This window comes from Lepidochelys kempii, chromosome 3 (assembly GCF_965140265.1).
Source record: "Lepidochelys kempii isolate rLepKem1 chromosome 3, rLepKem1.hap2, whole genome shotgun sequence".
In the NCBI taxonomy this organism is placed as follows: domain Eukaryota; kingdom Metazoa; phylum Chordata; order Testudines; family Cheloniidae; genus Lepidochelys; species Lepidochelys kempii.
In genome coordinates, this window is record NC_133258.1 from 156,791,819 (window position 1) to 156,809,601 (window position 17,783).

The 17,783-nt window shown below is 38.5% G+C and overlaps 1 protein-coding gene across 7 annotated transcripts in view; it reads left to right on the forward strand.

Annotated features, from left to right (window-relative positions):
• The window catches only part of CDC42BPA (CDC42 binding protein kinase alpha), a 322,274-nt gene that overhangs the window by 107,097 nt on the left and 197,394 nt on the right, over window positions 1-17,783 (forward strand). For all 7 annotated transcript variants that reach the window (XM_073338668.1, XM_073338662.1, XM_073338664.1 and 4 more), the window contains exons 3-4: window positions 5,080-5,163; window positions 13,821-13,916. In XM_073338668.1, the coding sequence (XP_073194769.1) occupies window positions 5,080-5,163; window positions 13,821-13,916 (180 nt within the window). The remainder of the gene's footprint in view (window positions 1-5,079; window positions 5,164-13,820; window positions 13,917-17,783) is intronic.

Sequence of the window (17,783 nt, forward strand, 5' to 3'; positions counted from 1 at the left end):
ATAGCTTCTTCCATCTTGCTGAAAAGATCTTTTGCTGTGATCTGAGTCAAACAGTTCCCATTGTGGAGTGCTATCTCTGAGAGGTTTCCATTGTTCACAGTTCCTGGTGTAATCCTTGTGAGTGTTTGTATTCTTCTGAATGGGCCATTTGGCCTTTTTATCATTGTACAGTAACTCCTCACTTAATGTTGTAGTTATGTTCTTGAAAAATGCGACTTTAAGTGAAACGATGTTAAGCTAATACAATTTCCCCATAAGAATTAATGTAAATAGGGAGTGGGGTGGGTTAGGTTCCAGGGAAATTTTTTTCACCAGACAGAAATTATATACATATACAGTATAAGTTTTAAACAAGTTCTAATCAGAGGATTGCCTGGGGACCTGGTCATAAGCTCCCTGAGGTTCTCCTAAAGCAACCGTGCTGATATCAGGTGGGATATTTCCCAGGGAATGTCTTGCTGCTAAATGATGAACTAGTACCCGGCTGAGCCCTCAAGGGTTAACACGTTGTTAATGTAGTCACACACTTTACACGGCAGCACTGAGAGAGGTAGAAGGAAGGAGACAAATTGATGCACAGCAGCGGCTGCAAACACTTTCCTGCAGAAACTGAAAATGATGATGAACCCATGCTATCCCACTGGAGTGCACCACTCCGTCCTCCGGACGGCGCATGCACTGCTGCACCAACTTTCCAAAGTGCTGGGGGGTGCTCAACCCCTGGCTCTGCCCCAGGCCCGCCCCCACTCTACCCACTCAACCCCCTCCCCCCGAAGCGTGCTGCGTCCCTTGCTCCTCCCCTCCCCCCCCAGCCTCCTGAATGCCACGAAACAGGTGATTGCTGCGGGCAGGAGGCATGGGGAGGGATGGGGGAGGCTGCACACTGCATCCTTGTTCCTCCCCACCCCCCAAGCCTCCTGAATGCCGTGAAACAGCTGATTGTTATGGGCAGGAGGTGCGGGGCGGGAGGGGGGAGTTGCTGATCCACAGGGCTCGCTGGTGGGGTGAAGGGGAACTGATGGGGCTGCCAGCCCACCCTGGTTCCAAGCCCCTACCCACTAGCAGGCTGCAGCCAAACAACGTTATAAGCAAACATTGCACAACTTTAAATGAGTATGTTCGCTAATAGATCAGCAACAGAACAACGAAACAGTGTTAATCGGGATGATGTTAAGTGAGAGGAGTTACTGTACCTGAAAGGCTGATTGTTGGGTGTTCCCAACCTCACAACATGTTTCAGTGGCACATACATAGCAAAACTTCATAACTTCATATACAGCGGTAGCACATACAGCTTAACAGGATATTAATGTTCAACAGATTAAGACTTTAAAATGATACCTCACAAGCATACTTTGGACAAAACATATAATTATATCACCAATGGTGAATATGGGATGCAGAGTGTCATTTTGGGACACAGAGTGTCACAGGCCTGTGTTATGAAGCAGGTCAGTCTAGATGACCATAATGGTCCCTTCTGGCTTTAAAAGCTATGAAGTCATCTTTAAAAATGTGTTATCAGGTTGTGATCAACTCCTAGGGTTGATCACAACCAGTTAGCATGTTTTAAAACATAAATTGCCCTGTTTAAAATTGTGTTAGTTAAAACATGGTTAGCTAACGTGTTTTTAAAAACGCAACATATTTTTTCTACTAGACATGGTCAATCTGTACCAAGCAACCTTGTAACCTTTATTTTATGTAAACCACCTACCATGTCCCTAAATAAAACTTTTTCTGTCTACATCCCGTACAAAGCCATGTTTAAAACTGTGTTGGCTATGGAGAGTAACTTCCTGTGGGTGTACTGTATTTTGTGTTTTCTATCTAGTTACATAGTAAGCTCTTTGGACTAAAGAGTTTGCTTTTACTATGCGTTGTGAAACATGAACCACAATGGTGCTACTTAAATAGTAATCAACAAGGCTGCTATTGTTTCTAATCAAAATTAAAAGAAAATTCTGAAACATTATATAGACACTAATGTGTGTGTGTAGATAGCATATGTAATACATAAACACACAAACACGTACACAGGGGGCCTTTTTGATACTCTGCTATCCTCAAAAAATGTTTTGAATGGTCAAAGAAAGGAAGAACTGTTAATCACTCCCCTCTATTCATCATAAAAGTCTGGTTCCTGGAACTTACTAAAACTGGACATTTTAAATTTTTTTAAATTTATTTTTTTCTGTGAGTAACCCACTGAAAAATGTTTGGTGTATGCTGATGTAAACAGTTTGATTTTAGTTGGATTTTATTTTCTCTTTCATTCTTCCAGCAGTTTTACATATTTCCCACAAACAGCAATGCTCCCTGGCATGCTGTCCAACTGTTTCTGCCCCTTATTAGCTAGGCTTCTCATCTCTACACTATATGTAAGCATGTTTCTCTTTGCTTCCTCAAGTATTTTTCTAACAGAAGCTACCAAAAAACCCAAACTGACAATAAATGCCCTCTTGTTTCCCAGGTCAGCTGGGGTAGAGATCACTCTGCATGCAATGGTTGCGATTTTCAAAGGGATCAAAGGGAGTTAGGTGCCTAAGTTCCATTGAAAGCCAATGGGAGTTGGAGACCTAACTCCTTTAGCCTTCCTTGAAAATTGTAGCAGACATGCTCAGGCCTTGGATCATTAACAGCCACTTCCAAGACTATGGGCCAATTTCGAAATACCTAACTCCTTGACAGAGTTTGAAAAGTCCACTGACTTCTTTACTAGTTCCAAGCAGAAGGGTTCCCTGGTAAATGAAGGGGTTTTAGTCTTTAATTTCTGCAGAATTTAACCTCTTCTTAAAACAAAAGAAAGACTTTCTAGCCCTTATGGTTGTAAAGGTCACCTTCCAAATATGAAAAAAATATAAACTGATGCAGTGTTGTCTCTTGAGTGAGACATCCGGCTCCACTGCCTTTGGAATTGCTCATAGATTTCTCAAGCAACAACAGAGTGAAACTGAAACAAATAAGTTTCAACACTGCTATTTAGAACCTTGGGACAGCTATGAAACTGACAAGGAATCTAAATCTTTTTCAGTACCAAATTTGAGCAAGTCTTGAGAAATCCCAAGTCTGGACCTGAAAGTCTTTTATGAATATGAATCTAAACTGAAGGCTGTGGCAGATTTTCAATCACTGGTAATTTTTAACTCAAGACTGGAAGTTTTTCGAAAAAGAATTGCTGTGGTTCAAACAAGAATTATTTTGGGGAAGTTCAATGCCTGGTATGTCAGAGTAGGTGTTCACAGTGGTCCCTTCTGGCCTTAGAATCTATATTTTTTAATGAATCTGTGTATGGGAACCTAGGTTCATGTGCCTGATCTTTATTGGGGATAGCCTTTAAAAATTTAGTTTGGAAACTAGTTTCAACAGCTAGGTCTGATAGCCTTGTATTTTCTTCTCTTTTTCATTTCTTCTTGAATTGCATTTTATTTTCAGAAGGGGGTGGGATGTGATGGAGGGCAGTCTGATTAATGTACCACAGCACCTCTGGGAGTTAATAGCTGTTCCACCCAATTTATAGTTTAGCGAGAGAAAGAGAGTGTTTCTGCTTTAGACATCTATAAGGACTGTAAATGGAGTTTAACATGCACCTATACTAGCTTGATGAAGCTATTTCAGCTGGTGCCACCTTTGAAGAAGGGTTGAAAAGAGCCTTGCGTGACATTTCCTTCATCAAGCTGTCAGCATCTGTTGCATTTTCTTTCCTGTTATTACTTCTCTGGCATGTAGCCAAGTTGCTGAATATGAAAGAGATGGAGAAAGTGTAGAGTTTAACCATATATAATATAGTGTGTGTATGTATGTATGTTGTCACTAGCCTGCAGGGTAAAGATGATGCTAATCTGTGAGACAACATCCTGGTCTGCAACCAAAACAAAAACAGTCTCTTCTCTCCTTAGGCCCTGGGAGCATGCCTTTCTTTGCAAGCGAATGGGAATTGGGGTAGATTGATGTATGGATTTTAAAATTTATGAAAGCACTGAGCTTTTCATATTTGAAGGTTAATTTTGTGGCTCAGGAGGTTGAGTCCTGGGTTCTGTTGTTAGCTTTGCTTCAGACTTCCTTTGTTTTTATGTCTTATCCAAACTAGGGAATTCAGGACTGTACCTATGATGTCCACATTGTGAAAACAAGAAAAATAATAAATTTGTTTTGTATAAACATCCCCACCTCCCACTTGCCCTGCCTCTTTCTTGATATGATCCCATCCTGGCTTTTGTCATAGTGTATTTAATCTAGATTGTAAAATCCTGAGGACAAGGAGTTTGGGTTTTTTCTCTTGGTAAATTGCCAAATGTACCTCTGATGCCTAATGTAAATGTTAAGTAAGTGTCATAACTTCTCTATTTTTAAGTTTTCCCATCCATAAAATGGGAATGATAATACTCTCCTAGTTCATGGGGGTGTAAAGAGACCTCAGTGAAAGCTTCATATGGAAGATGGTATAGGAGTGCATAGTATTATGCTTAATTATTTTTATTTATTATAGCTTCCCCTGTTCTTTGAAATGGGTCTAGAAGATTGATCCTGTAGCAAATCTCCAGTAAATAATTTGTTGTACCAGCTGACATTCTGATGTTTCTTGGTTTTGGGACCTGACTACTACATTACCAGGAACTCTTTTTTGTTTGTCACTGCAGCCATTTAGTTCAGTGATAGAAGAGAATGGGTTCAATAACTATTCCAAGTTTTGGGAACATATCCAGTGATGATATGGCAGTAATACGATAGAGGGGGAAGGAAGTACTGTACTGATAGAAGTGCCATCTTTCAGCTGTGTTCAGCTATTGTAATGTAGAAGGATATACTTTTATGTAATGGAGGCTTAAGGGGAATTTAAGAACTTTTACAGAACAAATACCCTGGACAGCTGTGAAATTACTCTTCATGGTTTGTGATGATGAATGCTTGGTACGGCATCATGTACGCAGAGTGAAGTTATAAATCAGAGTCAAATCCTATCACAACAAAAATAAATTTAAAGCTACTCAGCCGTCTACATATTTCCAAAAAAGGATTATTCTGGCAACCACTTTTTTTCCTATTTTAGGTTGTTCATCTGCAATTTATGTTTTCCAGGTTGCAGTAGTAAAACTGAAAAATGCAGATAAGGTATTTGCCATGAAAATACTGAATAAATGGGAGATGCTGAAGAGAGCTGAGGTAAGACTACAGAAATGTTTTTAGTGTTCATATACTTGCTTGTGAGGACTTACTCAGTTATTCTTCTTTTTTAAAAAAAAAAAAGTTGATGAATTTTCATAAAGAAACAAACAATAAAAATACAAAAAGGTAGTTGATTTACAGCTTGTATATGTTACCCAAAACCACATTTTCCAAGGATATCCAATAAATATACACAATTACACAACTTTACAACTGGTCAAAGCTGAAAGATCATACAATTCAAAATCAGACAGTATTACACAGGCCTAACATGTTAGGGTTGGGGGTAGCCAAGCCCCCCCCCCCAAAATAAATAAAAAATAAAGAAAAGGGGGAGAGTACAGGAAGAGGGAGGGAAAAAGCAGAAAGGGTAGGTGCAATGGGACTCTGGCATTATTTGAGCTATCTCAGCATTCTTTATCCAAATGTATCAAGAATCAGGTTCAAAATTGTTTCTAATTCATATAATTGCTCTCCGTCTCAATAAACTATTCTTTCTTTTGTTGCTAATGCAGAAGGTATGAATACCACTGCTCTATTCTGGGCATAGGCCTACTCCTCCACTTTTGTTAAATTCTGAGCCAAAATCTTGGTGGTGGAGATAAAACCAGCATGTAGATATGTAACCTGGAACTATAATTTTCAACTGAGGTTTGGTTGCAGAAGCCAGCAACTAATTTCACTCTTGTGTCCACCTGTTTCCACAGCTGCCTAGCTGTTGGATAGTCCATAGCATATATATCAGGATTCCATTTTCTTTACTACAGCATCAACAAACCGCTTGCTTGTGTAACCTCTGGTGAGTCCAATACATATGAATAAAATATTTTTTTGTATCAGGCATAGCCGGAGATCCACACAAGCATTTTTAACATTCTGTAATATGCTCCGCCATTGAGGTACTTTTAAGGGCTGTGATAATTCACTTTCCCACGCTTTCACAAAGAACTTCAGGCTGCTGGAGTTCCTCTTCATTAGTAAAGCATACATAGTGGACATGGGCCTGGGGAATGTATGAACATTCCAGGGGTTCTTAGTAACTCTGGGGCCTATGGCAGTCCTAGAGCATCCAGATCAAATTGATAAGTTGGCAAGTGTTTCAGTTGTTAGTACAGTCACTCCACTAAGGGTGGCTGGTTATATTGTTTCTTTAATTTTAGACATCTATATCAAACCCCTGTTCAGACAGTTTCTCCAGGTTTTTTCCCAATTTTCAAGTCTGGGTTACCCTAGATACGTACTTTTGGAGCACAGCAAGGCTGAAACGGGTACCTCTTAGCTAGGACAACCCAGACCCTTTGCACAGTCTCTGCTGCAGGCATCCTATTTTTCTCTGTCAGACAAAGAAAAACTCGTTTTCCTACTAGGGGAGTTAGCTGCATTAATACCTGTTCAGTTTCCACCCATGTAGGTATCATGATGTTAGCATGCTGGAACCAATTTGACATCTGTGACATAATGAAAAGGATAATAGTAATTTTGTAGGTCTGGGAGCACAAACCACTCTTTGACATTAGGGAGCTGCAGATTTTTAAATGATAGTTGTATGTTGACCAGGGCCCCACAGAAATGCTCTAATAATGTTAGTAAATTTTTTAAAATGAAAAGAGCGGTATCTAAAGGTAGGCCATTTAAAATATAGAGGAGCCTAAACAGAATATTCATTTTTACTGGATTGACCTTCCCCATAGGCTCAGGGAGAGAAGGTGCCATTTATTTGTATCATTACTTATTTGAAAGAATACAGGATCTAAAGTTACCTTCACTAGTTTGTTAAAGTTTCTTGGTACTTTTATACTTAATTACATCAGGTTGCCTATGGAAATTCCATTGAGAAAAAGCCCCACGACATGACAACCAGGAGAGTTGTAATATTTTTGATTTTTCCCAATTTATTTTTTAACTAGCTATTGCTCCAAATTTTTGAATTGGTGATAGGAGGGTTAGAATAGTGATTTGTAGTTTGGATATACACAAAAGGACATTGTCTGCATATAACATCAGTCTGTATTCCATGGAACCAAGTTGCATGTCTTGGGTATCTGGATAAGTTTGTATAGCTTTTCTCCTCTTTAAGCAAAAGGAAAGTGAACCTTATTGGGTTTGAGTACAGTATTTCAACCAGTTGTGCTTGTGAATCCACCTTATAGTAATTTCATTTAGACCACATTTCCCTAGTTTGTTTATGAGACTGTCATGTGAAACAATGTTAAAAGCCTTACTAAAACAAAGATACATCACATCTACTGCTTCCGCCCTATCCACTAGGCCAGTAATGTTGTCAAAGAAGGAAATCGGGTTGATTTGGCATGATTTGTTCTTGACAAACCCATGCTGGCTATTCCTTATAACCCTATGATCCTTCAGGTGCTTTCTTCCTGTTTGGAATGCAGCCCTTATTATGTGATTCTTTTTCTTTTTTCTTTTTCTTTTCTTTTCTTTTTTTAACTATACTGATACAAATACAGTTGATTTAGGGAATATGTACACTTAAAACGTTACAGCATCACAGCTGCAATGCTGTACTGCTGTAGATACTTGCTAAAGTGACAGTTGGGGTCTTTCATCGCTGTAGTTAATCCACCTCCCCAAGAGGTGGTATCTAGTTTGACGAAAGAATTCTGCCATTGACCTAACGCTGTCTTCACTGGGGATTAGGTTGACAGCTATATCCCTCAAAGGTGTAGATTTTTCACACCCCTGAGAGACATAGCTATGTAAATTTTCAGTGTAGACCAGCCCACAGATATCAGTTTATTGAAAAGTAGGAAAGGATAAATTATAGCAGTAAAACCTGCTTTGTTGTAAATTTATTTTAGGGGCTTAAATTATTTTAACATAGTATGTTCTATAAATATGTGTGCTTGTGTAACATTTCAATTGCATAGAGTAAAAGTTAACCCTCGTACATGGTGCCAGCAGTTCCCCCCAAGTCTGGCATAACATCTTCCAGCTAATGTAGTTAGTCCTGTATCTCAGGTGGTAGAAGTCTGTGCTACAGAGCAGAAGACTCAGGGTTCAAACCTTGAAGAGCTTACTGCGGTTCTACATAACAGAATTTGTGTTTACTTTTGTTCTTTAAAACATCCTAAGACATTACATACAAAAAACTACATTAAAAGGATGTTATGTAGGTTGCAAAATCAAGAACTGAAAGTAAGGAAAATGTCAGATTAACAGTAGCCCATGCAACCTTAATTTTGCCCCTTATGTATGGTTATGACCCTTAATTACATGACCCAATACAATTTTTTCCACAAGGATCCTGCCTAATTCAGTGAACAGATTGGACACACCAGGATGCTGAACTAAGGTTGCAAGAGCAATCATAAATCTGTCATTTTCTAACTTGCATGCTTGCCTTTGCAACCTAAATACTTTTAACACTTTTTATATGTAGTGTTACTTAGTTTGACAAATGCCTTCTATTGGCTTACTGATCCATACAAGAAATCAGTTGGCTGACTGTGCCTAGATTTCAGAGTAACAGCCGTGTTAGTCTGTATTCGCAAAAAGAAAAGGAGTACTTGTGGCACCTTAGAGACTAACCAGTTTATTTGAGCATTTCAAAATGCTCAGATAAATTGGTTAGTCTCTAAGGTGCCACAAGTACTCCTTTTCTTTGTGTCTAGATTATGGTGTATTTGGGAGATATAGACTATCAAAACATGGTAGTTACTCCTTGATCGCTTTCTTTCTCTGTTGTGCTCCTTTCCCCATCCTCCATCTCTGTGTTGTATTTTTATAGTATAAGCTTTTTACATGTACTTTGGTATTTGTGCAATATATTGTAGACACTACTAAATCTATTGTTGTTATTATAATAATAGGGCAGGCACACACTGCAAAAATTGAAAAGAATGACATTTGCAGGTATGTGGGGCATTGAAGGTCACACTGTGTAATGCAATTTAATTCCAGAAGGTTCTGTTTCCATTTTTTGTCATCTAGTCACCAAACCAGTGGAAAAATAAAGCTGTAGTTCTTTTTAGGCTGATTGTGCAGACTTCAAGAAACCCACTGGGACCTGTGGGAAGGACATTTTAAATACCTTGCATAGAGAAGATATTTCAAAACTATTTATAACCTCATTTTAATGGAAAGAAATACAATTTTTAAACTGGCTTTAAGAGGGTACATTTAAAAATAGAATGGAGTTTTATTTCTAGTTTTGATTTATCTGATTTTGCTTTCATGCTGAAATAATGAAACATACTACACACTGTAATTTCATCTAACTTTGGGGGGAAACACCGCTAGAGTTCAAACAAGTTCCCAGCCAATGGGATCTGTGGGAACCCGAGGGCCGCTGGGATGTGTTGGCTGCTGCTTCCCGCAGCTCCCATTGGCCAGGAAAAGCGAACTGTGGCCACTGTGAGCTGCGGGGGGCCATGCCTGTGGATGGCCAATATAAACAAAATGTCTCGTGGCCCGCCAGTGGATTACACTGATGGGCCATGTGCCGAAGGTTGCCTATCCCGGTCTAGGTTTACATGGTCCTGCCACAGCACAAGCAACTGGACTTGATTACTTCTCTACATCCCTTCAAGTTCAACATTTCTATGATTCTGTCATTTATGTTCGTTTAATGTGATACAATTTTCATAAAACATACAGGAACCATATAAATCAACACTTGGTCTTAATTTTTCTTTGGAAATGCTCTCTAGAAACACAATGGATTTCCCATCAATCTTACTTATTAAACAGTTGGCTGAGCGCATTGGAGATCATCAGAATATAAACACCAAGATAGAAATAAAGTGGAATGCAAAAAATGCAGCTGAATTCCATCGTGTGTGACTTATTTATACTGCATTTCATTCTAGAACTTTAACTAAAACAAGTTTTTGGTGTTGTCTAATATGAAGAGATTAAGTGTTGTAGAGCATTGAGTACTAAAGATCCAACAGTTCATAAAATAGTTCTGATCAATAGATCAGCAGAAGATCTATTGATTAAGATTAAGATAAAATAATTTTGCACTTTACAAAAGTTATCAAGTGTTTGGTAACATACACTGAAGCTATTAGTCATATTTGTCATATTACCTTGGGTCTTAAATCTAGTACTAAATTTGCTTACTCCTCCTTCCTTTAAGGGGAAAAATTAATCTGTCTTAATTGGCTGTCACTCAGCCCTGTTGGCCTTCTCATCAGCTGGGAGAGTAGGAGCACTGCATGACCCATCCTGTAGATAACAGTCTTCAAGGGCCTGTTATTTATGCAGTTGCATAATTTACCATATAATGAGCCCCATTATTTGTTGATGGCCCTACATAATTCAGTAGTAGACCCACAGAAAGCATTGGGAATGTTTGAAGTGGGGAAGGGAAGGATTGGCAGTCCAAGAGAAGCTGTCAACCGAGTGGAGGCCAGACAGGTCAAGGAAAAAGTGAAGTACAAGAAAATTTGGCCTGATAGGCTGGGGAGAGGCACCCAGTAGTATTGTTTACTCTGTCTAGACTAGAAGGAACCCAAGGGATATTACAAGTTAAAGCAGATTTCATACATCTAAAATAAATGTTTATTTTTATACATATACATTTTAAACATTTACTTTTGATGTGTGTATGTTGAGATTGTCAAAGCTATCTAAGAGACTTAGATACACATCTTCCCTAAAAACGAATCCACGCTGTAAGCCTCAGGATTTGTGTACTTGGAAAAGTTTCATCCAGAGGGAGCTTAGTGAAGTGGGGCTGAGGATCCAGGGAGAGGCTGAGTAATATGAGAAGATCAGGAGCCCAAGACAAAGTGGTACTCGTGAGAGAGCTGCTCCAGCTTTCTCCGCCAGGCTATTAAAATTTCAAATATGATCTACTGTAGTAAAAATTGCTGCCAGCTCCAGGCATTCTCCTCCACATCCAGGAGTCTTTTGGGTACTCAAGGAATGCAAGATCTTTTGTGAATTTGTGTCAGATATGATGGCACAATAAATATTAGATAGACTCACTGTAGAAACTAGCTCCATGCATCTGTGTAATAACATGCAGTTTGTTTACTTGTCATTATGTTGTGGGAACAACAAAGAGTTTCCAGTTTCTCATTGTTCTCTATTTCTGGCAAGACTTAAACAAAACCAAACCAAACCACTCTTCCCCCAAATTCTTTTTTTGTCCTCATGCTATTTCTCATTTGACTCCCAATAAAGATCTTTTGTTCATTGTGCAGTGTATTTTATTACTGAATCTTGCGTCAGTCATTCCTATTCTCTCTTGCATAAGGTTACTCTTCAGGTGTAAAAAGTGATTAAGTGTTTCTTCTTTCCGACCTCTGTGTCACATTTGCTCATTTTAGTGGTCAAAACAAGGTTTGGTGTGTTTTGGTTGCTCTTATAAGTGTAGCTTCATCTCTGCGCAAAAATCATTAAGCTGCACTCTTCATTTGTCCCTCTCCAAAGTTCACTGCCAACAATAACCATACTCAATTAATTTGCAAACTGGATACAATTAACTTAGGCTTGAATAAAGACTGGGAGTGGATGGGTCATTACACAAAGTAAAACTATTTCCCCATGTTTATTCTTTTCTCCTCCCCCTCCCCTCCCCCTCCCCCTGTTCCTCGGACATTCCTGTTAACTGCTGGAAATGGCCCACCTTGATTATCACTACAAAAGGTCCCCCCCCCCCCGGCTCTCCTGCTGGGTAATAGCTCACCTTACCTGATCGCGTATGGTAACACCCATTGTTTCATGTTCTCTGTGTATATAAATCTCCCCACTGTATTTTCCACTGAATGCATCCGATGAAATGAGCTGTAGCTCACAAAAGCTTATGCTCAACTAAATTCATTAGTCTCTAAGGTGCCACAAGTACTCCTTTTCTTTTTGCGGATACAGACTAACATGGCTGCTACTCTGAAACCTGTCATACTCATTTTGGTATTTGGCTGTTTTTGGAAATGAGGTTGAAAAAATAATAAGGAAGAAAAGGTTTGATTTTTCTTTAAGCTATTGCTTAAATATGAAGACACAGGATATGGTTTAAGATGATGAAATTGACTGAAACTGATTAAATGTGTATCTGGAGTAGCAGAATATTTACAGTATATCTTGGCAGAGTTTCTCATCTACGCTTTACCTCCAAATCTCCATCTATCAACTAATCTTCTTCTCTCTTTCATCCTTTTCTAGCCAGCTCCCACTCAAAATCCAAGAATGCCCAGGTCTCTGCATCTTCAAAAACTAAAAAACCCCATCTGCCTCTTCAACTGTCATCCTATCCCTCTTCTGGCTTTCACTCCAAATTCATTGAAGATCATTTACAACCATGGCCTGGAATTCCTGTCCTGCAGTTACATCTTGGATCCTCTTCAGTTTGGCATCCTTCCTTTCTAGTTTACCAAATCTGCTCTCTCCAAGATTGCTACTGACATTTTCCTCACCAAGTCTCAAGGACTCTAATCACTTTGATCTGTCTCCCACTTTTGACACTGTTTGTTCTCCTTCTCAGCGTTTTATCCTCCCTTGGCTTTTACAACTCTGTGCTCCTGTGGTTCTCCTACCTCTCCAGTGATTCCTGAGCATCTCTTGGTGGTTTCTCCTCTTCCCCTTTCCTACCCTGTGTGGGATCTCGGAGGACTCCATCTTGGCTTGCTCCTCTTTTTGCTTTATACCTTCTCACTGGGTGATCTCATCTGCTGACATGATTTCAGCTACCATCTTTAGACCAATGACTTGCAAATCTGCTTCTTTCAATCCCATCTTGCATCTCAACCTGTCTCTAACATGTCCTCCTGGATGTCTCACCATCAACTTAATTCTAACATGGCCAAACCCTCAGATATGATGCCAAAAAGAAATCAGCTAGTTTGACTAATAGATTGAGGGGAAGATGGAAGTAGCTGGAGGTTACTTTATTTATAATCATTAGAAAAATATTGCATATATAAAATATGACTGTACCAGTGTAAACGTGAAGTGACAGTGCTATGAAATAAGCCCATAATATGTAGAGCCAGATCCTACTCCTGTAGACTTCAATTGCATTACTATAGGGGTCATTGTGTTTGGGTACTTATATAAATATATTTGTGCTTATAAATTATATAATGCAAATAGACACACAGAGAAGCAGCTCTGATTAAAATAAAGAATTTTGCTGTATTTTTTCAATGCAGCAAATACAGAGGTTGGGGTGAGAATCTCACATTGTCTTGTTGCTGTAGATAAGACAGCACTGTTTAGTACTGAATCAAACAATCTTTCAGTACAGTTGTGTGGGCTATAATTTTTTGGACAAGTTATAAATCCTGAAAATGAGTGTTTATAATAGAAACATATATAGCTCACAGAAGAAATTGTGCACATGTAGGGCTAGTTCTGCCCTCAGATACCATAATATAATCTCATTGACTTCCCCATGAACAGGTTTGAGAGCAGATTTTGACCTGTGATCTGGAGACAGTGAGCAGAAGAGTCTGTTTTTTCTGTCTTCATCCCAAGAACAATAACTGGGAAGTACAGTTGTACTCCAAATAGATGTAAAGTGATGATACACTACTGGCCCCATGTTCTCAACATGTCAGGAGTGTGGATTAAATGCCCTTTTACTGAAGGGGGATAAATGTACCTTGTAATGTCATCCTATGTATTTGATCGCCATTTCATGACATACATTTATTGTAACTAAAATATTCTTTTGCCCCCTTCAGACAGCCTGTTTTCGAGAAGAGAGGGATGTACTAGTGAATGGAGATAACCAGTGGATCACAACATTGCACTATGCCTTCCAGGATGACAACTATTTAGTGAGTGTTCCTTTATATATCTATTAAAGTGATTTTAGGCTTTTAGTCTGATATTGAAATACAGATATAGTGTGTGTGCATGCAATGGTTAGCCCTATGTTTGAAATTGAATCTCCATATGCATCAAAACCTTGTCAAATGCATTATTGTGCATAGAGTTCTATAGTATGGAAACTAGGCAGGGGGTTTAGTGAATTTGGCCATGAATATCTCAAGATGCTACTTTGCTTTATCTCTGTATGAGTCTGCAATTATTGGGCAGACTTCTGTGACCAGTAGGTATCAGGTAATCTGACTATTCTTCTTTTGGGAGTGCTCTTGCAATTATATTACTGTACCTTTTCTATAATCTTGTCATTTACTTTGTCCCAATAATCCTGGTCTGATTCACAGAATGAAGTAGCAGTAAATTTTTTTCCTACTATGAAATTAGAGTTAGATATAAAGTTTGTTTAATCTTGTTTATTGTTTTTAAATTTTGGCACTGGAATGGTCCTATTGATTTGAAATTCACCCAACTGGGCTCTGGCAAAGAGTAGAGAGGCATAATTTCAATTCTGAACTGTCTCCTCCTGCTGGTTGGGGGGGCTTAACCACAAAAGTCCCAGAAGGGAACAGAAAGCCACTGTATAACTTAGAAAAGCCACTTTAAAAAAAAATCAATTTGCATAGAACTGAAGATTATAATTGCAGATGAAAGTATCTAAATACGTTTATGTTAAGAAGTATGTCTGAAATGTAATTGGAATGCCTTTTGGTTTTGTTCTGAAAAGTTTGGGTTGTTATGTTTCTTAGTCATTTAAAAAAGGAGTGGTTTGGTACTCTTCATAGTAAAATGAATTATTGCATGCTGATGCTGAAATTTAAATTGATGTACATGTCTAAAATGTATGTCCATCATAAATTTCATTGAAAGAATCCAATCTTTCATATTACATTTAACTGTTAGGTAATATATAGGATTCAAGAAGGAAAATTAATAAAGGATAATCAGATTTTACTAAATCTTTGTCATTTTAAAAAATAAATGTAGCATACTTGAATTGTGTTGCTAACCTTATCATATTTACTTTCCTGTTTTGTAAAGTACACTCGATAGGTTTAAATTGGTAGTTTTGAAGTCTTACTACACCTTTACTTCTGTTTAGCATTGTCATTAGTCGGTGTTTATATAAGTTTGCAACTAAAGGCTACTTCCTGGTCATTTCACAGATGAAATCACATTAACTTCAGTAAAATTACTGGAGTAAAGCATGTATGATTTGGTCCTTAAGGTAAAGGAAATTCATGAATGTAGGACTTGCAGATCTGGAACTTTTGGTCATGATCCTGCAGTTGAATGCACTAGCATAGCCTCTTGCAATCTTGCAGCATTCCCTTGACTTCAGTTGGTCTTGGCACAGGTTCAGGGCTTTGTTTGTGTGTATCTGTTAACAGGATCAGGGCCCAGGTTTTCTATTTCCTGATTGAGTAATATGGACCAGTAAAAACTATAAATGTGTTCTGACTGCTAGCAGTATTACGAAGAAAACATTAAATATTCAGTTGCAGCCTGCCAGAACTAATTTTAATCTAGCCGCTTTCCTTAATATACTCGTTGAGCACAGAGCTGCTTCCATTCTTTATCACTGATGGTCTGTTAACATGTGCTAGTTTTGCAAATTGTGTTTCATTTGGGAGAAAAAGGCAGGAAAACTGTCTGATTCTCAGTATTTTAATATGTGCTTTGAGCATGTTATTTCTTTCTTGTGATAAAATATACATTTGAAAAGTACCTGTGATACAGAATTTAGGCAGATCTATGACCTGAATTGAATGCCTTTGTGTTAAATATGTATTTATTGCTGGAGTTTAACAGCCTTAATTTGCACTTCTACCCTTTTAAACAGGGGTTTTTTTTTAAATTGATGTTTGATTTTTAATTGTGGAAGCATTGTGATGCTCTGCAGTAGTGACATGTGCAGTATATAAAAATAATTACCGTATATACTCATTCATAAGCCGAATATTTTTTGGTAAAAAAGTGACGCATCGAAGAGCAGGGGTTGGCTTAAAAATGGGTCTACAACAAAATTTGATGATTTTAAACTCTATGAAATCATTGAATTCAATATCTAACACTGTTGTTTTGTTTACCTGGAGCGTTTGCAGGCATGAAGCCCCTCAATTCCCTGTGGCCACGGTTCACTGTTCCAAGCCAATGGGAGCTGCGGGAAGTGGTGCGCCACTTCCCATAGCTCCCATTGGCTGGGAATGGCAAACCGCAGCCACAGGGAGCTGAGGGGCTCCATGCCTCCAGATGCTGCAGGTAAACAAAACGTCCCGACCCGCCAGCTTACCCTGACGGGCTGGGAGCCAAAGTTTGCCAACCCCTGAAATATAGTGTTGGCTTATGAAAGGGTCATACAGTTTTTACTATTTTTACCTGTCCATCTTGGGGGGTCGGCTTATAAACGAACGGGCTAATGAATGAGTATATACTGTAATAGATATGATGGGTCTGCACACGTTAAAAAAGGGATATGTTGCTCAATTTATTGGTAGTGCAGTTTTTATTATAATGGAAAACTTCAATCTGCAGCTTAATCAGATCAGTTTTTCCTTATATCTTTATCTTTTATTGTTACAACTGTGGAAGCAAAAGGATAAAAATGTAAGGAACATTTTTGTGAAGAAGACTCTGACATGATATAAATAAGTACAACTGAGTTGGGGTTACTGTGTCCTAGTGGCATCTTAATTTATTTCTACAGATGATATCTAAGTTTCTTTTTCAGCATATTGTAGTCTCTTCTAAATGTCTCTTGTACAGGTTTACTGCTATCATAAAAATTGAGGGTGTTTTAGCTGCTTGTTATCGGGTTACAATATTTTTCAGATTTGCTATAAAGTTACTCAGAAACTGGAGAATATTTTGAAGGACTAATATTGTAAACTAATACAAATGTAAATTTTAAGTTTGTTTTATTTACTGTTCTGTGTTGGAGTGTAGATGAATGAATATTGGACCAAAAAATGAATTTAACAACTTCTGTGGAGTGAATTCTTTTTCATCATGGTATTTGTATTATTTTGTCTATTCACCATTAAAAAGACAGTAAAAAAAAAATTGTAAAGTAGATACAATGGCCTTGCTGGAGTTGCAGAATAAATTAATAATAATATTTGGACCTGCTCTGTTTCCGATTTCACATTCTTTATGCTGAATTGTGACTCTTGTATGAGTGTGGTTTTAAATGTGCACACTTGCTGATTTGATTCAGTTGTCACTCAAAGGATAGTCTGTTAGTGCTTGAAAAGAGTCATCATTTGGAGGTTAGAGTATTTTTAAGTCCCTTTAGGAGTATGCTTCTTTTTTTTTTTCCACCTAATCTCTGCATACAAGAATATTCTCACATGAGAATTAGATCTTAGAGAACTGAGTGGGGAGTCTGTGGAGTCCAGACCAGGGGGATGAGGTGTACAAGGCTTTCTTCAGGCAACTAACAGAAGTTACTAGATTGCAGGCCCTCGTTCTCATGGGGGACTTCAGTCACCCCAATATGTGCTGGGAGAGCAATACAGCAGTGCACAGACAATCCAGGAAGTTTTTGGAAAGTGTAGGGGGCAATTTCCTGGTGCAAGTGCTGGAGGAACTAACTAGGGGCAGAGCTTCCTGGGAGAATAACATGAGGAGGAAAGGAGTTCAGAAGAGCTGGCTGTATTTTAAAGAATCCTTATTGAGGTTGCAGGAACAAACCATCCCGATGTGTAGAAAGAATAGTAAATATGGCAGGCGACCAACTTGGCTTAACAGTGAAATCCTTGCTGATACTAAACACAGAAAAAGAAAAGAAGTGGAAGATTGGACAAATGACCAGGGAGGAG